Source organism: Pteronotus mesoamericanus, unplaced genomic scaffold (genome assembly GCF_021234165.1).
Source record: "Pteronotus mesoamericanus isolate MK-2021 breed Mesoamerican mustached bat unplaced genomic scaffold, CSHL_Meso_final contig_65, whole genome shotgun sequence".
In the NCBI taxonomy this organism is placed as follows: Eukaryota; Metazoa; Chordata; class Mammalia; order Chiroptera; family Mormoopidae; genus Pteronotus; species Pteronotus mesoamericanus.
In genome coordinates this window covers 26,880-52,866 of record NW_026555228.1, presented here as the reverse complement: position 1 = coordinate 52,866, position 25,987 = coordinate 26,880, and the positions used below count along the sequence as shown (strand labels likewise).

General features: G+C 38.5%; 1 protein-coding gene across 3 annotated transcripts; it reads left to right on the top strand.

Moving 5' to 3' along the window:
- The first annotated feature begins 7,134 nt into the window (after positions 1-7,134).
- LOC129076884 (odorant-binding protein-like) lies at positions 7,135-16,499 on the top strand. 3 transcript variants are annotated; one of them, XR_008529760.1, is made up of 8 exons: positions 7,135-7,285; positions 8,344-8,483; positions 10,521-10,591; positions 11,581-11,691; positions 12,611-12,712; positions 12,933-12,980; positions 13,148-13,433; positions 14,045-16,498. XR_008529760.1 is itself a non-coding variant. In XM_054581023.1 (7 exons), the coding sequence occupies exons 1-6, from the start codon at positions 7,214-7,216 to the stop codon at positions 12,953-12,955; spliced, it is 519 nt and encodes a 172-aa protein (XP_054436998.1). In that variant the 5' UTR covers positions 7,135-7,213; the 3' UTR covers positions 12,956-12,980; positions 14,045-16,499. The 3 variants fall into 3 exon arrangements, 2 of the variants coding, with proteins under 2 accessions (XP_054436998.1, XP_054436997.1); XM_054581023.1 differs by lacking the exon at positions 13,148-13,433 and having other exon boundaries at positions 14,045-16,499; XM_054581022.1 differs by having other exon boundaries at positions 13,148-16,488.
- The last annotated feature ends 9,488 nt before the right edge of the window (positions 16,500-25,987 follow it).

Here is a 25,987-nt window from a genome sequence, read left to right as displayed (position 1 = left end):
CAACATCAGTCAAATGTAGTGGAAATGTGTTAATATCTAAAAAGTTCATTTACTTTTTCAATAGTATGGCTCTAGTGGCACTTATTTCTCTTTATCATCATTCAAAACAATTTTCTTACATTGCATTTTGACAGCTGGCATACAAGCATGCACATAAAAAAGATTTTCAGAACTGGTGAATTTTGGTGTTGATATTTAATGTTGAAATCTCCAAGAGATATACTGCATTCTTGATATAAGAAAGCCAAGCATTATGCTTTATTATTTCAAGTAGGGAAAAATGCAACTGCAACACAAGAAAAGATTTATGCAGAGTATGGAAAATGGGTTGTGACTCATCTAATTTGTCAAAAATGGTTTGTGAAGCTCATTGGCACTATTGTCATTTTACCAAAAATTCTTTTCAGAGGGGCTGCTGAATGCATTGGAGGATGATTAGCAACATCCTTGGCCTCTACCCAGCAAAAGACAAAGCAGGAGATGCCAATACAGGCAAAATATCAAAATCAACAATGTTATTAATGAAAATGAAAAGTGTACCTCTTATATTACAGAAAAATAATAAGTAAACTTTTAGGAAAACCAATCAAAGGAGCTGATTAACAGAGTGATTCTTTGTTGGAGGAAGATGTCTGGGCTTAGGGGCACATAAACTGGATACACATATAAGGACTTGAGAAAGGAGAGACACACAGACACACACACATAAGACTTTTCTCAGATACCTGTGAGAGGTCTGTTTTAGACAGGTGAGCACAAACCAGACCAAGTAAAAGAGTCAGTAGCCTGACCTTCATTCTTGGCTTCTGTTTGGTTCCTCTGTTAGAGGTGTTCAGAGTGGGCTACCTGTTGGAGAGACTTGTATCCTTTGCCTCTTTAGGTACTGTTTGCCTGTGGGGTTTCTCGTGGCAAATCTTCCTATCATTGATCACAAGAGATCAATTTGCATCATTGAAAATAAGTGTCCTGGTGCATGGTGATGCATCCTGAAGGTCTTCCAGATGTTGGGCACATTCCCCCTTTTCATCTACTTGACAAAATCCATTGCTCCTGGGCCTGCTGAGTGCATGGATCTAGCCTGGGGGACTTGGATGGCACAATCCTGCTTGGATACCTCTATTGTGGTAAAAAAAAAACACCAAAAAAACTGTCCTTGATGTTCTATTTGGGTGAGTTTCAAGGAAATTACCTCCTTGGCACATGGTCCTCCCTGTGCCCTGTACAAAGACAGAAAGATCTACATTCATTGTGTGTTTTGGAGAGGCATCAGCTAAGAAATGTGAATGCCAAGATTCTGGGCCTTGCAAAGGTCTCACCTTGGTTTATGTCTGGACTCAGACATGAGTGAGAGGCTGTCCTGCAGGGCGCTCCTCATGGGTGCCACTTAGGATGAGTTTTCGAGTGTCCTGCATGTGTTTCCTTATCATATTGCTGTGAATATTTCATCATTTCAAACATATGAAAAATTGGGGGCAGAGTGCTTACTTAGGTGGGAGGACACCTCTGAATGAGGGTATTGTCTGTCAAGGAAATCAAGATATCTGTCCTCAGAACAGGGGCTCCTAGGAGGATGCTAATACCATGAATTTCTTCAAAATTAAGTGAAGTTGCTAATGATTTTCAATGCCATAGGATGAACATTAATTTTTATTTCTTGGTTTTTTTAATATACTCGGTCCAGTAAACTTTAGACATTCAAACCACCACCATACTCCTTATGCAGGGGTATTGTGAAAATTTTTGTAAGCCAGTTTCTAATTCATGCAACTTTAACACTACAAGTAACTCTATGTAGTTATGTGCATGCAGGAATATGTTTTCCATCCCAGGAAAACCATCTCTTTGTGTCAATTATAGGTGCAATCATGCCCCGACTAATTTTGTACATTGTCGGCAAATTCTACCAGATGATAATGACTTGGAATACAGTTATCACTGTGTCATTTCAAAGCCAAAGTCACAGCCTTCACTAATTACTTATATTACCTCAATAATGAGTCATTATTTTTGATCATTACTCGCAGTGTTGGTATTTAGATTCAACCACAGTGCTGATGGGGACGAAGCAGGGGTGGTAAGGCCGCAGGCACAGGAGGACAAAGCTCAGACCCCCCATGACACTGCAGCTGCGGGGCTCCTCATCTTCCCTCTGGCACTTTCTCTCTGGAAGTCCACTCCACCTCTAGACTCCCTCAAAGGCTCTAAAGCCAAAGTAAGCACAAAACCCTTTCACATAAGGAAGGAAATATAAAATATAGTCCGTGAGATGTCTCTGAGAGCCACGCTCATGGCAAGAAGTACTTGTGCAGGTGTGAGTGGAGCAAACAGGTGGGAACAGGAACAGAGGCCACATGGCAGTGATTCTGCCATGTCAGGGGAGGTTGAGGTCACAGGGGTCTCTGGGAGGTGACTGTGACATAGGTAGGTACAGCCCAGGACTTTGAAACTCATTTGTCCTCTTCAGTCTGTAATATCTCCACAGGAGAACAGGGAAGGGGCTCTGCATGCTATTGTGACAGAAGGGCCAGTTGCCAAAGAGAGAGAGAAATTCACGCTTGGGATAAAGCCGAGTGCTTTCCCCTGGGTGACTGTGTGGATGCCTGTGTGAGGGCAAAGACTTGCATTTGTGGGAGTGGACATAACAAGTGGCCAAGACATTTATGTGATGAAATTGCTAACGTCCATTGCAACCAATGGAGCTCTAGGCATCTTTGTAGGCTGCTTTTGGAAAAAGCTTCATTTTATACCTTTTCCCCAGAAACTCTACCTGACAATGACACCATAACGTAAACTACAGTACAACGTAATGAAATAGAATAAAACAATGACTGCTTAAGAATATAATTTTAATTAGAAAAAATGAAAATTCATAAACATAAGTGTATAAATCCTCCATGAAACATATTGATTGACTTGAATAGTGTATGTGTATGAATGTTACACATTGGCATTTCCTGAACACTATGTTAAAAACAATATGATGTTAAAAATAGAATGCTCTGCATTGATTTTAATCGAACGAAAGGCCTGCAAGTGGTAATATTACTTAATGAAACTTCCATATAGGAAATTTCAAAATATTGTTTGTTTTTATTTATTTTTTATGTTTTTTATACATTCTGGCTGTTGCATAACAAGATAAACAAGTAAGAAGAGCATTCTTCACAAAACCAATGTTATATAGAAGAACCTCATATATATGAGTATATATACATACACACACATAAATCCACACATATGTCTTCCAGTTCATATCATAAATACAAATGAGAGCTTTTACTTTCTTTTGTATGTGTTTGTTTTCAGGTTAAAAAATTTTATTTCTTTCATTAATTCATTATTTTAAATATTCCTTTAAATTGCTTAAATTATTAGAGATGTCCCCATGTTACTTATTTTCACTCCTTTACCCATCCCTCACCCCCTTCCCTGGGTCCGTCACCACCCTGTTGTCCATGTCCATGGGTCAAGCAGACACATACTCTTGCTACACCCTTCCCCTCCTCTCACTCTTTCTCTCTTCCCCCTCCCCTCTGAAAGTTTTCAGTCTGTCCATGGGTCCTGGCTTTTGTTTCTACTTCATTCTTCAGTTTATGTTGTTCATTAGATTCCCATTTATGTGAGACTATATGATATCTGTCTTTCACTGGCTGTGTCATTTTACTTAACATAATATTCTCCAGGTCCATCCATGCCATTGCAATGTTAAAGATTTTTTTACTTTCTACTGTTAAGTCAAATTCCATTTTGTAAATGTACCAGAGTTTTTTATCCATTTACCTACTGGTGGGCACTTGGGATATTTTCCAAGATTTTGCTTTTCTTAAATAACACCATAAAGGGGTTCACATATCCTTTGTTCTTTTTTTTTTTTTGAGTTTCTTAATACATTTTGAAACCTAGGACTACAGGGATAAAAATCAAGTTCTGTTTTTAAATTTTTGAGGTAAATCCATATTGCTTTCCACAATGGCTGCATTAGTCAGCTGGCCAGAAAGGACTGTTATGAAATAAAGTGATGAAAAGCAAGTACCTGCAACCAAGTCTATAGTACCCAGCAAATCTATCATATAAAATGGAAGAAATTGAATGAGAAATGAAGTACACTTCATGCGTCAATAACAGCCTAAGACTCTCCAATCAGCAGCAGGAAGACACATCAGTTCATGATCCAGGAAAGTTCTCTTCCAGTAAAAGGAGAGAGATATAAGCTGCTACCCAGGAATTGAAAACTTTATCATTTGTTTCTAATTTTCAGGATGGAAAATAAATCAATGTAGATTCAGGGAGTTTTCTCAGGGTTCTATTCTGGAAGAGACACTATTTCTACAGGCTTTGGTTTGAGAAAAGTTGACAATTGTTGGAAGGGCACATGAGATGTGTATATGTGTTATAAAGGGTAAAGGTGTGCAAATGGGGACAATGGGGACAACTGCAATGGCTTAAACAAAACAAATAAATATTTAAAAGAATGAATGACTGAGTGAAATACAATTTTGTTACCAGAAATCAAACACACAGAAAAGAAAGTGAGAACTCTCATTTCTAATTATGATATTAACCAGAAGGAATATGTGTGGTTTTATGTATGTGTGTGTGTATGTGTAGGTGTGTGTGTGTGCATATATACATATATATATATTCATAAACCTATGAAGCCCTTGTATACAATATTGCATTTGTGAAGAATACTGTTCTTGTATGTTTCTTTCCCTACATAATAGCCTGAATGTAAACAAAATTTACAAAAGATAAATAATAAACAATTTTGTGAAATGTCCCATAAGAAAGTTTCATTAAGTTTTATTGACACTTGAATTTCTTTAATTTGATTAAACATTATGTACATTATTATTATCATAACAAATACTGGCAAGATACACCAATGTGTAACATTCATAACATAAACCATTCCATTCAATCACTACACTTCATGGAGGATTTACACACCTATACTTTATGATTTCCCATTATCCTAACTAAAATTATGCTCTTAAGAAGACATTCTTTTATTTTGCTTCACTATTTTGTGTTGTAGTTGACATTATGGTATTGTAGTCAAGTATACTTTCTGAAAGCAAGAGGGTATAAAAAGAAACTTCTTTCTAAAGCAGCATTGAAAGGTAACTAGAGAGCCTCAGGTTACAATGGTTGTTAGCAACTTCATCACATAAGTACCTTGGCCACTCGAAAGTGGTGGGGGTTAGGCAGAGACAAATGTATTTGAAAAAATAAATAAATTAATTAAGAAAGTAAATAAAATGCAAAAAAAGAAATAATTTTTAATATAAATAAATAATGTTCAAAACCTCCAAAAAAAATGAAAGTGCTAAAACACACACACACACACACACACACACACAGACACACAGACACTCACACACTCATACACTCACCCAGGTGAAAGCACTGGGCTATTTTACAAGTATGAATTAATGTCTAACTTTGCCGACTAGTGCCTTGTCACAATGGCACACATAGCTCCTTCCCTGCTCACCTGCAAGGCTCTTACAGACTCGAAAGGACAAATGAGTCTTCACAGTCCCAACCTCTACCTATATCTTGGTCACCTCCCTGAGACCCCTGTGAGCTCAGCCTCATCTGCCTTAGCACAATTGTTGTGATATGGCCTCCAATCCTGTCTTCCACTTTCCCCTTGTTCACACCAGCACGTGTACTTCTTGGAGGGAACATGACTCTCAGAGACATCTTGGAGGACTATGTGGACATGCTTGTAGGGTTTTCTTTTGCTTTACAGACTTAGGGGAAGCCAAGAGAGGAGTGGATTTCTGGAGAGAAAGTGCCAAAGGAAAGGGGAGGAACCCAGAGCTGCTAACTAAAATTATGCTCATAAGAAGACATTCTTTTATTTTGCTTCACTATTTTGTGTTGTAGTTGACATTATGGTATTGTAGTCAAGTACACTTTCTGAAAACCCTGTCATGGAGGATGTGAGGTTTGTCCCTTCTCTGTCTGAGCCGTTACCACTTCTGCTTGATCCCCAGTAGCACTGAGGTTGAATCTAAATAACAACACTGAGCGTAATGACTGATAATAATAACTAATTATTGGGGCAATAATAAGTAATTATTGAGGACTGTGACTCTGGCTGTGAAAGTGAGGTAACTACCAAGTCCTTTTAAATGTCACAGTGATGACTGTAATTGAAGTCATTGTAATATGGTAGAGTTTTTCTAGGGCATAAAGTATTAGTGGGGGTATGATTATTTCTATACTTGGCACAAAAAGATGGTTTTAATGGGTGGAAAAACACACATTCCTATGTGCACAAAACTACATAAACAGTTATTTGTGGTGTTAACATTGCGTGAATTAGAAGCTGGTTTACAAAACATTCTCACAATTCCCTTGAGTAGAGAGTGCGATGGTGATTTGAGCATGTGAACTTAGTGGACAATGGGAAACACAGAAGGGAAAGAAATAAAAATTTTGTACAATATATGACATTGTGAAAATGATGAGCACCTTCACATCATTTTGAAGAAATTGATAGTATTAGCATCTTCCAAGATGACCCTGTTTTATGGACAGATATCTTGATTTCCTAAGAGATAATAACTTGATTCAGATGTGTCCTCCCCACTTACTCTGCCACTAGCTTCCATATGAATGAAATGATGAAATAGTCATAACAATGAGAGAGGGAAACATGCTCTCAGGACCCTCCAAGAGTTGTCTTAAGGGTTCCACAGAATGGAGCAACCTACAGCAGTGCCTCACCCATGTGTGATCTGGGTGTAATCCAAGACAAGACCTTTACACTCAAGAATCTTGGCATTCACATCTTTGAGCTCCTGATGTCCAAAGCACACAATGTAGATATTCTTGTCTTTCTTCATGGAGCACAGAAGAGAGGGATTGAGGCCAATAGAGCGATTCCCTTGAAACTCATCAAACGAAAGGTCAAGGAGAGTTAATTTTTCAGTGGAGGATGTCCACATAGAAGCACCCTAGCAGCAGGAGAAAAATGGGAAATGTGCCCAATATCTGGAAGAACTTTAGGATGCTTCATATTTCACCAGGATGTTTATTTTCACTGTTGTATAACAATCTTTTACAATAAATGATAGGTGGATTTACCATATGCCATTCCCATAGGCAAACAGTATATAAAGAGACAAAGGTTCTGAGTCTCTCCAACAGGTAACACACTCTGAACCCCTCCGACAGAAGAACCAACAAGAAGCCAAGGATGAAGATCCTGCTGCTGATACTTGTAATAGGTCTGATTTGCGCTGACCAGTCTCCAATAGACCTCTCTCAGGTACCTGAGAAAAAGTGTTGTGTGTGTATGTATTTCTGTGTGACTGTCCTTTCTTGAGTACTTATATGTGTACACAATTTTTGTGCTCCTAAGCCCAGCCATCTTTCTCCAACGCAGAATAGCCTTGTTAATCAAATCCTCCAATTGGTTTTGCTAAAACGTAGGCTTAGTTTTTTTTTTTTTTTTCTCTCCATGATATACGGGCACATTTTCCATTTTCGTCAGTAACCCCATTAATTTGGAATTTGGACTGTGTCAGCATCTCCCGCTTTGGCTTCCACTGGATAGAGGTCAAAGATGTTGCTAATCATTTTCCAATACATAAAGCAGCCCCTCGGAAAAAAAATTTTGGTAAAATGACAATTGTACCAAAGGGCTTAACAAACCACTTTTGACACATTTGATGAGTCACAGCTCATTTTCCATACTCCGTATAAATCCTTTTTTGCATTGCAGTTGCATTTTCCCTTATTTGAAATAATAAAACAATGCTTTGCTTTATTATGTCAAGAATGTAGCGTATCTCCTGGAGTTTTTGATACTAAAGTGCCTACAAGAAAATTAACCGGCCTTGAAAATTGTTTTTATGTGCCTGGTGGTATGCTACCTCTCAAAATACAATGTAAGAAAATTGTTTTGAATGCATATAAAGAGAAGTAACTGCCACCAGAGCCAAGGAATGGAAAAAGTAACTGAACTTTTTAGACATGCAACACATTTCCACTGTCCTGATGTTGATGCTGTGTTGTTGGTAGAGTCTACCAAGTGACTAGTTATATATTTCATCTGTAAATGTAAAACTGAAGGTGCTCAGCTAAAGAAATGTTGAGTGGGAATTTTTGCATGTGATAAATGAGCTTAATCGATTTCAACAATATCTCAGTTCCTGTTTGTCTTTTACATTGAGTATTGAAGGGATTCTCTAAATTCAGCCTCCTTTGGTAAAGATAGATGGTTTTGTAATGGTCAACAAGGGGTGAGAAACTCTTTATGAGTGAGGTGAGAGAAAATTTTAAAATCAGGTTTGACGATAATTTCTGATGGGACTTTGCTTTTAGCTTTCAGGAGAATGGAGGACTCTTTATATCGCCTCCAGTGACCCAGTGAAGACACATGGGAATGCACCATTCTTGGTTTTTAAGCGTGAAATTTATTTTAACACAGAAAATGGCAAAGTTGTTTTAAAATATTATGTCATGTAAGTAATAATAACAAAGGACAAAACCAATATCAATGCTCAAGACTGAAAGAGGGTCTGACTCCCCTATTGGCACTAGAATATCCATGTCATGTTCAAGAGGGGGACTGAGTTTTGTGTTTACCAAGAACTTTGGAGATGTCCCTCAGGTCTAGATTGATCCTCTGGACAAGGTCCTGCAGTGTTTGCTTAGGCAATAAAGAGCTCAGAAGTGCCACCAGGAATCATCTCACTAAAAAAGAGGAACAACGGCAGCCACAAGGTTTTAGACTTCTCAGTCCCTACAGTGCTTGGCAAGAACCTGAGTGGTCCATGTAGAAAATGCTACTGATGGTTCCCATTAAGGGACATATGGTCCAGAACAGTGTTAGCAGGTAGATAACAAATGATCTCTACCCTGATGTATGAATATCAATATCTAATGAATTTCTCAACTCACTAAGAAGACTGGTTGTTTAGCACATTGCTGGCATGTTGTTAAGAAAAAGAAGAAGAGTACATAAAGGAGGTTTCCTTTTAACTCTCAATGGTCAGAGTAAAAGAGACAGATGATGAAACTGGTAATGACACTATGTGCCAAACCCTGTAATAATGGTGTAGACGATGTGAAAGTTTCCATCCTGAAATGGGAAATGAATATAGTCCTGTGAGTTTTAATAGTGGTAGGGGTGATATGACAGGTTTAGGATGAACCTGCAGGTGGGTTTGGAATTTCAAAGAAAAAAGGAGGAGTAGGAAGAAATATGCCCCTAGTCAGCTGCAACCACTAATGTAAAATCTCGTGGTGGGAAATAGAGAGCAGGGCCAGGGACCTGTGCATCAGACATGTGGAGGGAATTGTACAGGTAGGTCATAGCAGGAATAATTGTACTTGGTCATGAATGGTCTTGTGTTTCCAACTATTAGTTTTAAGTGCCCCCTACTCGATATGGATATGTGCTGAAATATAAAGAAGTTGAGAGATTCTACTTTACTGTTATGCTTTCCATGAACTCATGATATATCATAAAAACAAACCTTCAATTCTCAAATTTCTTCTTCATTCCCGATTTGATGATGTTGATCAATAGAGGCTTCAAAGTAAGTAAAGACATTGTAGGTATTATACAACCTTCTCTTCTCTCACTCTGTCTGTTGTCTCTGTCTTTCGTATCTCTCTGTCACACACACACACACACAGACATCAACAACATTTCTATTACTAAATAATACCTACAGTTCACATACTTTAATCATTTTTATCTGAAACAACAATTATTGCCACATCAAAATTTAGATTTAAGAAGAAAATTCCTAAATAAGTGAACAGAAGAAATAATTGAAATCACAGACATGCAGGGTATCAAAAACATCCATTTGTGCTGAGAGACCCAATCACCAAGAGATTAAAACACATATTTATGTTATTGACAGAGATGACATTGTCAAGTTTTATGTGTTACAGTTCTTCATATCCATATATAATTGCATGGGGATGTACAGTAAACTTGACATTTGCAAAACAAATTTGTGGTATAAATAAAGAGGAGGTGCAAGGGTCATCAATAGGAAGGAAAAGATTTGACTGAAATCTTTCTACACTTGCAAATACCTTGACAAATGAAAGTTATGAGGAAAAGTTTGGAAATAAGAGAGGGAGCCATGCATCTGTTAGGATTGGGAAGGAATTAAAACTGAATTGAAGGGGCACTGTTTTTTCCTGATAAAGAGTAAGGCACAAATTAAAAAGTCATCAATACAAGGAGCTTAATAAAGTTTATTTCTGAAGGTATAATTTTTGAAGATACAGTGGTATCCTGTTTGGTGATAATTGTTTCAAAAGTACTCTCTGATTTCCAGTGTAGACAGTGACATCCTTGTCCCTTGATTGTCACGAAGCCTTGGATGACAAGTTCTTTCTCTTGTCAACGTCATATTGACTGTAGGTGCTAAAGGATATCTGGCATTGGGTCACAGGAGGGAGATACTGTGAAAATCTCATTTACAGAGGAAATTGTTCTTCTTCTCCATCACTCTTGAAGATGTTTTCCTTTCCAGGGAAAATGGACAATGTGTGCCAGTGACTGTAACTGGGACAAGGATCCAAGGCAATGTTTTTGCTGGTGCTTGTAAGTACAGTTGACTTGTGGTACAAGGACTTTAGGGTAGAATTGTTGCTCTCATTTTTTCCCAAGATATTAATAATCTTAATTCAGTATCTACCAATAATCATGACCCTTCAGTTATCCCATATTTCAATGTCATCCTGCTCAAATATTTACATGATATTGCTTTGGAGAACCCTTTCAATTTTGATGGCTCCTCAGTCAAAAGTAAGATCACATTCAAAAAAATGTTTTTTTCTTTAGGCTTTCAGGTGTGTAATATATTTCCTGATCATTCCAAATAACCTGAAGTAGTCAAGCCCAACAGGTCTATGTGCAATTGAATGATCCATGTCATTTTGCACTAAATAAACACACATTTGATAATATTAAAACAACTTTCTACTTTCAATATAAGGTTGATTTATGTAAAATTGAAACAACTCCTAGTGGTTAGAAACACCAAACATATTTTTCCATAACCAAAGTGTTTGTTCTAAGCAGTGGGGATGTTTGTTAAGATATCTTTCCCTTAAATTAGCTCTAAAGGACCTCCAAAACATTCCAAATTCCCTATGACCTAATGACAATTTGTTTACATCCAAAATTCCACCCTTTGACCAAACTTAAATTGATTTCCATACTAAGGAAAAATCATTCCTGTTTGTGGGACAGGAGAAATACAAGGAGTATTTATTTTTCTATTTAATAATATGAATATAACAACTGGCTCATGTTGTCTTCATGACACCCAGGTTTGATAAAACATTTTAGTAAGACTGGAAATTGTGAGATGTTATATACTATAAAGAGGTGGCATTAAAGAAAGTTTGTTCTTATGTTTTTAAGATTTTATATTCAATTTTAACAATTATTATATCATTGGAGTTAGAGAAAAATATGGGAAGCATTGTTCCCCATATGTTAATTAAGGTTGGATAAATGAAGTTATGATAACTTAAGGCAACGGTCTCTAACTCTGCATCTATCTATCTCTTCTCTCTCTCACACAGATGCAGGTGCAAATCTTTATGAACCTATTTATGCATCAGAAACATCAATGGTGACGTATAACATCAACCTGGATGAAAATAATGAGGTCACCAAGGTACTTGACTTCTTAGGTAAGTATCATCTCCTTTGTTATTGTCATTTCACATTTCTATTGTCAGTATTTATAGTCACACAATCTATTTGAACTGGAAATCATTCATTATTGATAGGAGGTCTTTATCATCACCTCGTGACAGGACATGGAATCAGTCTACAAAGATGATTAAAAGAGGAGCTGGTAGAGGTGGGACATTAAGACCCTCAGGCACTTGGAAATAATGTCTGCTTCTTAAATTACTTTTAAGAATTTAGCCTTGTCAGGAAAATTTTTTTAATAGGTGAAAAGATTTTAAGTCCTGGCTCTGTACAAGTTGACCCCAATTCCTTCATTTTAAAACAGTGTTTCTAATACTTTCTAAGCCTGGGACTGGAAGCTTTGTAAAAAAACCTGCATTATGTGTACCACTTCCCAAACATTGGTCTCGTGAAGGTTGAGAATCTCAACCACTGAGAAACAACATAGGGACACTAAGAGATGTGCATTAGCCATGCAGCTAATGAGCCTTCATTTGGATAAAGTGCGGGCAACAGAGTAGTCCAACCTGAGACCACTTACCTCCCATGACCATGAGGACAGGACTGGTTCTCTGGAAGGTCAGGACCACATTTCCAGTGTATTTTGGTCTGAAGAAGCCAGGGATGCCAGAAAGTATAGGTCCTATACACAGGGGCCCAACTTCCTGGCACCCATGGTTGTCTCCGGAGCCCCCAGCTGGCACAGGAGTGCATGTCGTGACAGAGATGGACTGGGCTGCATTGTGCTCCTGGACCTCAATGAGGCAGCTGACTCTGGAAGGAACTCATGACCTCTGCAACTTTTAAAATCACCACGGGAACTCCTGACTTCCATTTCTTTTTCTCATTCGTGGATTCAGAGACTCCTAGGAGTTCCAAAGAGCCAATTTCTTCTTCTTGTCTGGTGACTTGCAGGAAGAGGACCCCAGGTGAATGAGGTAGACTTCGAGAAGTTCAAGGAGCTGACTCAGGAAATGAATATTCCAGAAGAGAATATTGTGAATGTAATCAATTATGGTAATGCGACTACATGTTTTTCTGAATATCTCATTTAATTCATGGGAAAATATTCTCTTGGGAAACAAATTGAATTATCTTAAATTTTATCTTCTGTAAATCACTTTTTTAAAATAAGTTGTTTTAAAACTATTAATACTCCATGGCCATATTGGGAAATGGCACTGACCGACTGTCCTTTTATTTCCTGTTCCTTTTGTTCCTTTTCTTCTGTCCACAGACAACTGTCCTGAAAATTTATGAAAACAGACTTCACTTCTCAGAAGTAGTAAGTATCAATGAGCTGTCATTAAGCTGTTCTGGCAAACAATTTAATAAGCACACCTTGGACCTCACATTGATGTATATGTTACATAAAAACGTTCTCTCCCAACAAGGAAATTCCGCCACTAGATGAGTCATTCCTGTGATGTTACATATTTTGTTTCTTCTCAGAACCATGAAATGGCTAATTGGGAAGGTGGATTCATGCTGATGGAGTTGTGGTGATGAAGCATTAACACAGAAGGGTCACATAGAAAAACTGGTTTTGAGGGAGAAACAGGAACTATCAGGAGTCTCTACTGAGATGGAAAAGCATGAGTCTTCCACCCGCTCTAGACTCCATAGTTGGTCCGCAGAGATCAGCCCTCCAGAGAAAGAGGGCTGAAGGAGAACATCCACTCTGGAAAACAGGAAGTCTATTTCACAAAATCCGCTAACTGTACACAGGCTCTGAATGGTGAGTGGCAGAAAGGAAAGTGGCTGAGTTTATGAAGAGAGACAGACGATGATGAGCAGCAATGAGGGGCAAGCTCCTTGCGACAGCCACTGGGAGATTTTCGGCCACACCCTCTGACATGTGCTGCTTTGCTGATGATTTGATTACTCTATGATTTTTAGAAGGTTCCTAAAGTGATGTATCTTCTAGGATGACATGGGTCCAGGAAAACATGTGTTTTATTCTATCTCTTGAAAAACACAATCCACAATGTTAGCTTTCAGGATGAATATAAATTTGAAGCCTCAGAAACTTTAGGCATTTTAGGACAGAAGTGTAGCTCAATCAGACATACTGCAAATCTCCTTTAGAGAGACCATCTCCATAGACATTAGCCTTGAGATAAAAAACTCCTGCATAGGAAGGTCCCACCAAACCTGCATCCTGAAGAAATTCCAAGCACAGGCTTCCATATCAGAGAGATGGTGAGGGCCCAGAGCCACCTGGAACTTGTCCAAGATATTCACTATCACCTCTTCCTACCTGTCACACCCCATGTCCTGCAGTCTCCCCAGTCAAGCTGTTATCCTATCGACTCAGCTAATCTTTAGGCTTGTTTTTCTATCCCATAGACTATGTCCTGAGAACCAAGCACATCTTCTCCATGAAACCCAATCAACAGTAGGAAGAATTCTCCCCTTGTTCCTCCCCAACATCATGTGTCTCTCTCCATGAGCTCACTCTCTATCCTCCCTGACAGTCACCATTCAGAGCCTGTGTGGCATTACTGCATTTCTGAGTATTCAGTAAATGGATTTCAGAGCAAATCTGTCCATGCGTGTCTGTGAAGCATGTTGCTTAACTTAAAAAACACACAAATATCCATTGGAAATAGAACAGTCTAAGAAAACATGTCATCAATAGTCTCAGGGCTTCATAAGCATCAATTTTGAGGAGCATTGACTAGAGGAAGCCTACAGGAGAATTACAGCAAAAGGTGTAAACCAGCTTCACAAGGGAAAGGGCTGTGGACAAATTCATTGCCGTGCAGTGAGGCCTCCAGTCAACAAAAAAGCTGTGAGGCTGTCAGTCAACAAACATTTCTTAGGCAGTTAAAGTTATTTATTAAATATTTCAACATGACACCATTTATATATGTACCAATTAGTTTTAAACTTTCAAACTTTTGTAAATAGAAATGACTTTTTGAGGAGTGCATATTCAGAATTTTTGACAGCAGCAAACAAACTGACCTTTGAAAACACTTGTGGGTGCTGTGTTCTCTTCTCCCCACATGGTCCTCACACAGACAGACTTCTAATATGCTCTCCCAATGTCTGTCAAAGCGTTAACAAAACCCAAGTCTGAGCAACAGAGTCTCCTTCAGAATAGAACCCCCAGACACTCCGTGCTTCTGCATTGCTTTGTTTGCATCCTGGAACTTTGAACAGGTGATCGAGTTGGCAATTCCTGGGTAGCTCACTTGTGTTCTGTCCCCATTTACTGGAAGGTACCCTTCTAGCAACATGAACTGATGTGTCTCACTGATGCAGAGTTGATAGTCCTAGGCAGTGTGGACAGGTGACATCCATTAAAGTTGTGTTTATCAAACACGGGTCAAGTCCTGCACAGTTGGAATCCTGCAGAAGACATTTTCTCATGTTTGCTTGGGTCCAACTTTATCGTATGAGGCACTTTGGGCTGCACTCTTGAAGAAATGTGTTTAATATGGTGGTATGTTGGTAGAATTTGTCATTGTGCAGACCCTGAGCCTTGCTCTGCTGTAGGGTGCTTACGACAAGAAGCGTGGCCTGTGATTTATGTTGCTGACTCTTTTGTTCAAATAATGGACATCAATGTGCCCCCATAACATCGACAGGGCCAGGGAGAGACAGCAATTCCTACCTAATCCACAGTAAACATTCTTTTGAAGAGCCATGCCCAGAGGCTGACTGACATATCTCAGGGGAATAGAGTTTCCATCATTTACTAAAGCAAACACACATGCTTAAATTAAAATAAAGAACCAACAGAATCGAACTGAAAAATACCAGTACTGCAAAGGAAGCAAAGGTAACTGGTAGATAAGGATGACGGGACTCTTCTTTCAGGAAGGGGTCTCGCTGACCTTCTTGGGATATAGAGTCCAGTCCTACTGGTAACCCTTAATATGCTTTAAAATTTTTAGAGGACCTCAGAACTCTCCAGGAGCTTGAGGTAGGTCATGGAATAAGTAGTTTTTTGGCTGCCTTTTCCCCTCCATGTGAACAGTGTGAGAGACTCTCAATGGCAAGCATGAGGCTTAAGGTGATACCAGGGTTAGAATTTTGAGAGACAATATTTGCAAGATGGTGCTGAGGTTGCCTTTGTGCCCACATTTCATGCTGACCTGTCCTACACCAGAGCTGTTTGGCCCCTCAGCCTGCATCCAAACTGCATGATATTTATTGGGTCCAGGGTTTGTACCTGAGTCAGACCAATGAAACTTCTTGGAAGATGTGTTCAAATCAATAACCTGGGTAATTATTTCATAGGGATCTATCGCCCTCTACTCTGCACATGGGTTTCCCTAGATTGGTGACAGTCTGCATGTCTCCCTTGGCATATTTCCCATTGGTCTTGTTGAATCTGGTATGACTGGCTGTCCTGTCTTTGCATGTCTCAAACACCACTACTCATGTGTGGGATGCTGCCGGTCCCTCATTTCTTCCAGAGCACCTGCCCTCTAGGCATTGCTGTGTTGCCTACCCCTCTGTGTGTGCAAGATCCGCTTCCATCTTTTTCTCTATTTTTGTTGAGGGCATTATTATGAAAGCCCCCATTTCCTCCCCTATTCCAGAGACTTTAACTGAATCACTCTTGCACATGGTTTGGACTATAGGTTCTTCACTGGTACTTTCTTTTATTCTGTTTTTATTTGTTAGTTTGTTTAGTTTTCTTTTTTACCATGAAGTATCCCTGTTAAATAGTGAGCATTCCCAAATTTTCCCAATGGAAAAATCAACCAGGGCCACACAAGGACACTTTCATTTATCCATTGTCAGTACTGGGCATGCAGCCAAAACCAAAAGGGCAAAGACTATTGCATTGTGGAATCAACTCTATAGAGAATGAAAATTCCCTGTAAGGAAACATATATTTAATATAAATATAAATGTATACCTATTTATACATACATATCTTTAATATATATGTATATATGTTATATACATATATATGTGTATATTATATACATATATGTATATATTAATATATATACATATATTAAAGATATATATATAATTGATATATGACACATATGTATGGTGGGAACAGAAGAGGACTTAATGGAGGACAGAGGTTGCTAGGAAGTAGGAATAGGCAAGAACGACCATCGGATTCACTGCATACCCACCGGGGTCTGGCGGGAGGGATAGACTAAGCGGAAAGTACTGGGTAGTCAGTGTCAGGTGGCTGGGAGGAACACAAACTGCATAGCAACTGGCAGGTCCCAAGGGCCCCGAGGCTTATCAAGTGGGAGAGCAACATGTGGACACACATTAACTGGGTTTCTCAACCTCAGCTCCACCAGCGACCGGCACATTGGCCAGGCAGCTCTCTGTTGAGAGGTGTTCTGCCTCGTACTTGACCTCTACCTACCAGAGGGGAGTTGCAGACACCCCCTAATCTACTTGTGATACCCACCCCTTACGTCTCTCTGGGGAGGCACAGTGACCCCTGGGTAAGAGCCAAGACCCTCCATGCAGATTGAGGAAGCTTTCCCCTCCCTGGCCCAAGCAGAGGTCCCAGGAAGAACCTGTTCCCCAGGGGACCAACACAGAACTACGGTGGAGAGACAGCTCTGTCCCTCACCCTAAAAAGAGCTATTTTAAGATTGGAAGCAATGGCACCTGCTGGCAGCTCATCAGACTGGTAGAGAGTTCAGGTGCAACTCTAGGCCAGCATTATCAGCAAAGCTCTCTAATGACACTGTTTAAAGAACTTTAACAGAATCAATCTCAAAAAGGTGTCCAGCAATGAATTATCTCATGTTAGCTTGGAGGAGAATGACCTTGAACCTGGGTCCATCACTGAGCCAAAATGATGTCTTAATGTTACAAACTGTCCCCTTGGGAATCTCAGTTGAAATATATAATTATGCAATTATAGAAGAGTGTCAGCATCAGTATTTTAAAAACAAATTTTTTTGAAAAACTTTAATAAAAATGTACTTAATAAAATTAATTTTTGTCTTTGATCTTTTATAATCTTCATTTACATTGTGGCTATTATGCAGAACAGTATTCTTCTTATAAAGTACATTCTTTAGAAGAATATCATATATATTCTTCTGGACTATGTATATATATATACACCTACACATAAACACCCATACATGCCATCTGGTTGATATCACAATAATTGATAAAAGCATATTCTGAAGGTTTAAGAAGTGCACAATTCTAAATAAGTGTAACATATACATAGATACCATCTCTCTACTGACACTATTTTTTTAGCACCTGACATATGAACATGGAAACTGAGCTTCTACTCTCAATTGTAGACAACTATCCCCACAGGGTGACCATTGCTCTTATTATTGTAAAACAGTGCTGAAGAAGAAGACACTTTCAAACACTTTAATTGAAAACCAAGGCCTTTATTCAGTCTTGGCTATGGAACCTGGTGTCACTATTTATTGGTACCAACAAAAATGTGCTGTTTCATTTCATGGAAAACTGAGAAAATGAAAACTCACTGTTTTCAATTTTTATTCCTGTCAATTTGATGAGATATATGATAATACCAGGGTCACAGTTTCCATTTCTTACTTTCCATGTATATTTGTACCTTGAAATATGGTATCAGAAGCTGGTGACTGAGAAATGTAAAACCAACATACAAACAAGAGGAACTGCATCATGTGTAATCGCTATTTATCTGCAGGAAATTTTGTATTGGGGAAAATAATATATGTGAGCATAATGGAAGCCTTTTTTAACTCTACATCCTGTATTCTTTCTCCTCAATACCATCTGTCTCATTCTTTAATATTAAGAACTTTAAAAAGCAGTCGGTGTTATTTATCTACTGCATGTGTTGATATATTTACTAGAACCACTAGTTTGTGTAGGTCTTAATATTCTGCCCGATTCTATGTTTAAGATTGAAAGCAAAACCCTTGGGCAGATTTTGACTATTTTCACACCTGGGCAGGAACTGGCCCCGGGACATCATGCACTTGGGTCATGTTTCCTTATCCACTCCGCTACCCTCTGTCTGTTGCTTGGAGTGAGTGAGCCGGTCACATTTAAAGTGATTATTGACATGTATGTATTTATTGCCATTTTATCCTCTTATCCCTATTCCTCCTCCTCCTCCACATTGTTGCTGTTGTTGTGTTCTTTTCCCTTTCCTCCTCCTCTCCTTCTCCTTCCTCCTCCACCTCTCCTCCTCCTCCTTCTCCTTCTTCTTCTCCTTCCTTCTTCTCTTCTTCCCCTTCCTCTTCCTCCTCCTTTTTCTATGTTTCTCTACCTGCATGGATGGAATTCTGGGGTTTTCTTTGGTTTTACTGACTCACAGGAAGCTGATAGAGGAGTTGATTTCAAGAGACAAAGTGCCAGAGGAGGGTGAGGAGCCCCAGAGCTGCTCTTACATGGGAGGATGTGAACTTTGTCCTTCTGTGCCTGAGCCATTACCACCTCTGCTTGGTCCCCAACAATACGAAGGTTGAATCTAAATAACAACACTGATAGTGACAATTAATAACAACTGCAATTATTGAGGGTAATGACTTTCACTCTGAGGGGGAACTACTTACCAAAGTTCTGATGAAATGTCACAGTGAAAACTATAATCCAAGTCATTATCATTTGGTGAAGTTTACCTAGACAGACATTTTTCTGGGGGGAATGACTGTACTCATAATTGGCACAAAAAATGGCTGTCACTGTGTGAAAAAAATCACATACATTCCTGTATTCAAAAATCCACACAGACAGTTATTTTTAGTATGAAGATTGCAGGCAGTTGAAGCTGGCTTACAAAAGATATCAATATCCCCCTGGGGAGGGGTATGAGGTAGTTTTTATGTCTGAAGTGGACTAGGCCAAGGAGAACCCAAAAAGTAAAAAAATACAAAATTTATATTCATTGCATGATATTGTGAAACTGATGAGCACATTCACTTAATTTTGAAGAAATTAATCATGGTAACACCTTCCAAAATGATCAGTATTTTACGGACTGATGACTCAATTTCCTTAAGAGATAATAACCTGATTCAGGCATCCTCCCAGCTAAGTAAGCACTCTTTCCCAGTTTTCAGTAGATTAGGAAGAATGTAATATTGATAATCATGTCAGAGGGAAACACACACACAGGACCCTACAAACCTTCTCTCTAAAGGGCCCACACAGTGGAGTGCCCTGCATCAGCCTCTCACCCACATCTAAGCCCAGACATAAGACAAGACCAGAATTTTGTATCCCAGAATCTTGGCATTCATGTCTGTGAGCTCATGACTCCCAGAGCATACATGTAGATGTTTTAACCTTTCTACAGGGAAAAGGGAGGAGATGCGTTGGAGCCAAGAGGATGGTTGCTTCGAAACTCATCCAATGAAAGGTCAGAGACAGGTTTTTTTTTCCTATGATGGGTGGATATGCACGCAGGATTGCACCATCTAAGACTGGCAACCTAGACCCATGTAGTTCTGGAGGCCCAGAGCAAAAAATTTAGAAGTAGAGGAAAATGGGGAATGTGCTCAAGATCAGAAGTCCTTCAGAATGAATTGCACTTACCTGGATGTTTATTTTCAATGTTGCAAAAGAATTTCTTATGTTTAATGATAAGTGGATTCACCAAGAGCCACTCCCACAGGCAAACTGTCTATAAAGAGGCAAAAGTTCTGAGTCTTTCCAACAGGGAGCCCACTCTGAACACCTCCAGCAGAGGAACCAACCAGAAGCCCAGGATGAAGGACTCTTGTACTTGTCTAGTTTGTATGGACCTGTCCACAACAGACTTCTCACAGGCACCTGAAAAACAGTCATGTGTGTGTGTGTGTGTGTGTGTGTGTGTGTGTGTGTGTGTGTCTGTTTTTGGGGGAGGCATTATATGTGTGTTCAACTCATGTGCACCTAAGCCTGGCCATCTACTTCCCGCTCAGAATCACTTTATAAATCAGTTCATTCTATACACTTACTCTATTGGTATTGTCTCTGCATTGTTCGTAGAGCCGACAATGTGACTAGTTATATATTTCAAGGGTGTTTGTAACACAGAAGGTGTTTCAGGGAAAGAACTATTGGGTAGAGCTCTTTCATTTGATAATAGAGCTTAATCTATTTCAAAAAAATACCTCCATTTCCAGTATTTCTGTTACATTGTGTTTGAAATTATTTTATAAGTTCTCCCTCCTTTGGTAGTGATCACTGCTTTTGTGTTGATCAAAAAGGGAAGAGAAACTCTTGATGAATGAAGTCAGAGAAAATTTTTAAATAACGTTTGATTATAGTTTCTGATGGGACTCTGATGGGAATGGAACACCCTTTATATGACCACCAGTGAACCAGCAAAGATAAGTGAGCATGGCTCAGTCAGGACTTTTAGTCATAGAATGAATTTTGACATGGCAAATGGTGAAGTTTCTTTTATATTTTTGTCAAGTAAGTAAAAACAACAGGGGAAAAGAACCTGTATAAATGCCCAACCCTGATAGAGTGTCTAACTTCTTAACTGGCACTAAAATATCTGATTAATGCTTAAGAGTGGGACTCAGATATGTGCTTCCAGAGAACTTTGGAGATGTCCACTCATGTGTAGGAATATCCTTTAGAGATGATCCTGAAGCATTTGCTTAAACAACTAAGAACCATGGAAGTGCCATGAGGAATCATCTCATCAAAGAGAGAGGAACAATAGCAGACACAAGGGTATAGACTTCTCAGTCTCTACACTGCCTGACAGGAGCATGCATGGTCCATGTAGAAATTGCAAATGATCACTCACAGAAAAGGGAATGGTCTTCCAGAGCAGAATTAGCAGGTTGATGACAAATGATCTCTACCCTGAAGAACGAATATCAACATCTAATGAATTACTCAACTCATTAAACCTTCATGGTATGGAGGGTTATTTATGGAATGGTTCTTGGGCAAATTGCAGGTATGTTGTTAAGAAAAAGAATAAGAGAACATAAAGAAAGTATCCTTTTATCATTCCATGGTCAAAAGAGAGTAAACAGAGAGATGTGGAAACTAGAATCAACACTGTCTGTGAAACTCTGTAGTAATGGTGTAGATGAAGTGAAAATTATCGTCCTGAAAGGGGAAATGAAGGCAGTCCTGTGAGTCTGAAAAGTGACACAGGGTACACGGCAGGGTGAAGATGAACTTGAAGGTGGGCGTGGAAGTTCAGAGCAAGAAGGAGGAGCAGCGATAAACACACCCCTAGTCACAGCAACTGCTAATGTAAACGCGTGTGTTGGAAAATAAGTAGGAGGGCCAAGGCCTGCTCATCGAATGTGTGGAGGGAATGGTGCATGCACGTGGTAGCAAGAACGAATGCGCCTAGTCATGAAAGATCTTGTATGCCCAAGTATGAGTTTTAAGAGTCCACTACTCGATATGGATAGCTCCCGAAAACAAAGAAGATGTCCAACTCTACTCTCCATTATGCTTTCCATGAACTCCGGATGTATCATAAAAACGAAGATTAGGTTCTCAAATTTACTTCTTCTCTGTAATTTGATGATGCTGATCAATAGTGATGCCTTTAAAGCAAATTAGAAAATTGTAGAAATTATACATTTCTCATTCTTTTGCTCTCTCTTTCCTCTCTCTCTGTCACACAGACGAACACAGAACAATATTGTTGCTAAATTAGTAATACCTATAGTCACATATATTAATCACTTTTCCAGAAAAATCAATTATGAACACACTAAAATTTATGTTTAAGAAGATAAACCTAAATAAATGAACAGGAGAAATAATTGCGATCAAAGAAAAGCAGGATGTCCAAAAATATCAAGTTGTGCTGAGAGAACTTGTGCTGTTCCCTATAAGATTAAATATTTTTGTTACTGGATGAAATGACATTGTCAATTTTTATGTATTACAGCTCTCCATATCCATATATAATTGAATTGGAAAGAAGGGTTAACTTGAAGTTTACAAAAAACTTTTGCTGTATAAATAAAGAGGAAAAGAGCAAGGATGAGACAGATTTGAATGATATATTTCCTCATGTGCAAATACCTTGAAAATGAAATTTATAAATAAAGATTTGGAAATACAGAGAGATAGCTACCAATTTGTTAGGACCTGGGGAGGAATTAAAACTGAATTAAAGGGGTGCATTTTTTGGGGGGGTAAAGACAAGCACAAATTATAATATTGTAATTTTAAGGAAGTAATGAAGTTTATTTATTTTCTTATCGGTTATTTAATCATGTTTATTCCATTACAGTTGTTTCAATTTTTCTCTCTTTGCCCTCTTCCACCCATCCCACCCCACTGCCCTCTCCTACAGTCAACTCAACCTCTCTTGGTCATTCCATGGGTCATTCATACATGTTCTTTGTCTAGTCCCTTCCCCTTCTTTCCACCACTGTCCTCTTTCCCCAATCATTCTGGTCCATTTCAGACTGCTCCATGTTTACATGCCTGTGGTTTATTTTGCTCATTAGTTTATTTTTATGAATAGCTTTCACTTACAGGTGAGGTAATACGGTTTTTGTCTATCACAGACGGGCTTATTTCACTTAGCATAATATTCTCCAGTTCCATCTGTGTTGTCGCAAAAGGTAGGAGTTTCTCCTTTCTATTTTTTTAAAATGTAGATTGATTTTATATTTTATTTATTTAAATGTCAAAATCAATTAAAAATATTAAAAATTTAAATCCATTATAAAATCTCATCACTAAAACAACATGACACCAGCACAGAAATAACCAAGTAAATCAATGAAATATAATGAGCATTCTCAAACAACCATATATGTCTAACAATGAAATATATGATTAAATTGTTATTTCAAATCAATGGGGAAAATAAGACATTCAACAAATAAAGTCAAATAAAATGCATGGACCACTATTACTTGAAATAAAAAATAGAGAGCCCTATTTCACACATTATACAAAAAATATTATGTGAGTTAAAAATCAATATGTAAAATCTAAGGAGTTTTAGGAGAAAATACAAAATAACATTTTTCTTACCCTGAACTAAAATATTCAGACCCAGAAGATATAAAGTAAAATACTGACAATATGACCATATGAAACATTTAAGACTATACAGTAATATACATATTTAAAAAGTTAAAGGACAAGATATGGAATAGAAAAGTATTAGCAACACATCTAAAAGAAGGTTAAGAGATCTGGGGATTTCCTTGAAAAAAAATTCTACAAACATTTAATTAAAAAACTGGATTAAGAATACCAAAAACCAGATTGTTTTGAGTATAGTGGCTTTGTAGTAGAGTTTGATGTCCGGTATTGTGATCCCTCCTACTTCTGGGACTATACCCTGAGAACACCAAAACGCCAATACAAAAGAACCTATGCACCCCAATGTTCATAGCAGCACAATTTACAATAGCCAACTCTTGGAAGCAACCTAAATGCCCATCAGTAGATGATTGGATCAAAAAAATTATGGTACGGAAGGCAGAGACAAATGTATTTAAAAAGTAAATAAATTAATTAAAAAAATTATGGTACATATACACAATGGAATACTACGCAGCAGAAAGAAAAAAAGAAGTACTAAACTTTGCGACAGCATGGATGGAACTGGAGAGCATCATGCTAAGCGAAATAAGCCAGGGGGCGAAAGACAAATACCATATGATCTCACCTATAAGTGGAACCTAGCCAACAATGCAAAGAAGCAAGGAAAATATGACCAGCAACACTGAAAGGAAAAGAAATCAACAGAGACAAGAGGGAAGGGGGGGGCAGGGAAAGGGAAGGGAAGGGGAAAGTCAAGGAACATATAGCAAGGACTCATGGACAAAACCAAAGGGGAAGAGCTGAGGGAGGGAAGGTGGGAGGGGGCAAGGGAAAGAGGTGGGGGGAAGGCAGAGACAAATGTATTTAAAAAGTAAATAAATTAATTAATAATAAAAAGAAAGAATGCCAAAAACTTTTTAAAATTAATAAATAGGCAAGAAATATACAAAAACAAGTGAAGTTTCAACCAATATCAAAGTAACAATTAAAATAATACATCATGGTCACAATCATATTAATACTTATTAAAAAAATATTGGTAATATCAAGTACTGGTGACCGTGAATGGAACTGGGCATTCATAGACTTTTTTTCCTTTATCTTCATAAAACAGTCTCCTTAGCATAACTTGCAATGCTGGTTTCCTGGCGCTGTATTCTTCGAGCCATCTTTTGTCTGGGAAATTTCTTCTTTGTCATTCATTTTAATTGAAAGTCTTGCTGGGTATAGCAGTCTTGGAGGAAGACTTTTGCTTTTCCTGACTTGGAATATTTCAGGCCATTTTCTTCTGCTTGTAATGTTTCTCTTGAGAAGTCAGCTGCTAGCCGTACCAGGGCTCCCTTATATGTTACTACCTGTTCCTCCCTTGCTGCCTTTAGGAGTCTCTGTTTGTCATTGATATTTGCCATTTTAATTATAATGTGTCTTGGAGTGGGCCTCACTGGGTTCCTCATGAATGGGACCCTCTCTGCATCTTGGACTTCTGTGACTTTTGTCTACTCCAGATAGGGAAGTTTTCCATCATTACTTTTTCAAACAGGTCCACTAACCTTTTCTACTCTTCTTCTCTTTGTGGTATCCCTATTTTATGTAATAATATATATCCCTATTATTATATTGCAGGATGTCCTGTATTTTCCTAAATGCCTCTTCAATCTTTTTCAGTCATTTCTAATTTTCTTTTTCTTTCTGGGAGCTTTTCTCTACCTTGTCCTCCAGCTCTGTGATTCGATCCTCAGCTTCATCTAACCTGCTTTTCATCCTTCCACTGTGTCCTTCCACTCAGAAATTGTATTCTTCATTTCCTCTTGCCTCATTGATATTTTATATGTCTTTATTCAGGCTGATATAGTTTTCACTAAGTTCCTCATGGTTTCCCTGTAGATTCTTGTAATTCTTTCTGAGCTCACTGAGCTCATTGAGCTTCCTTAGAACCATTGTTTTATAGTCAATATCTGATAATTTACTTACTTGCCTGGATTTCATTTAGTTCTCCTTCTGGGGATTCCTCCTTTACCTTTTATTGGGGAGGGGTGTTTCTTTGTCTTCCCATTATTTGTGAGACTCTTCTTTTTTTGCTTCTGCTTCTTAAAATGATCTGTCTTGATTTCCTGACTTTCTAGCGTGAACTTCTATGGTAGAGTCAGCTGATTTTTGTTTCTGGATCTCCCTCTGATGATGTCACATGTTGACTCTATCTTACCTTAGGCATTCTGTTCAAGACTTCCAGGAATTTACCATCTGTGTCTGTCTTCTTCAGTTGTTAATCTATTTAATCTGCACTCAGCAGCCAGGCTTAGACACCATTGGGCAGGGCAGAGTCCCTCCTGAGGGTGGGGTTATTAG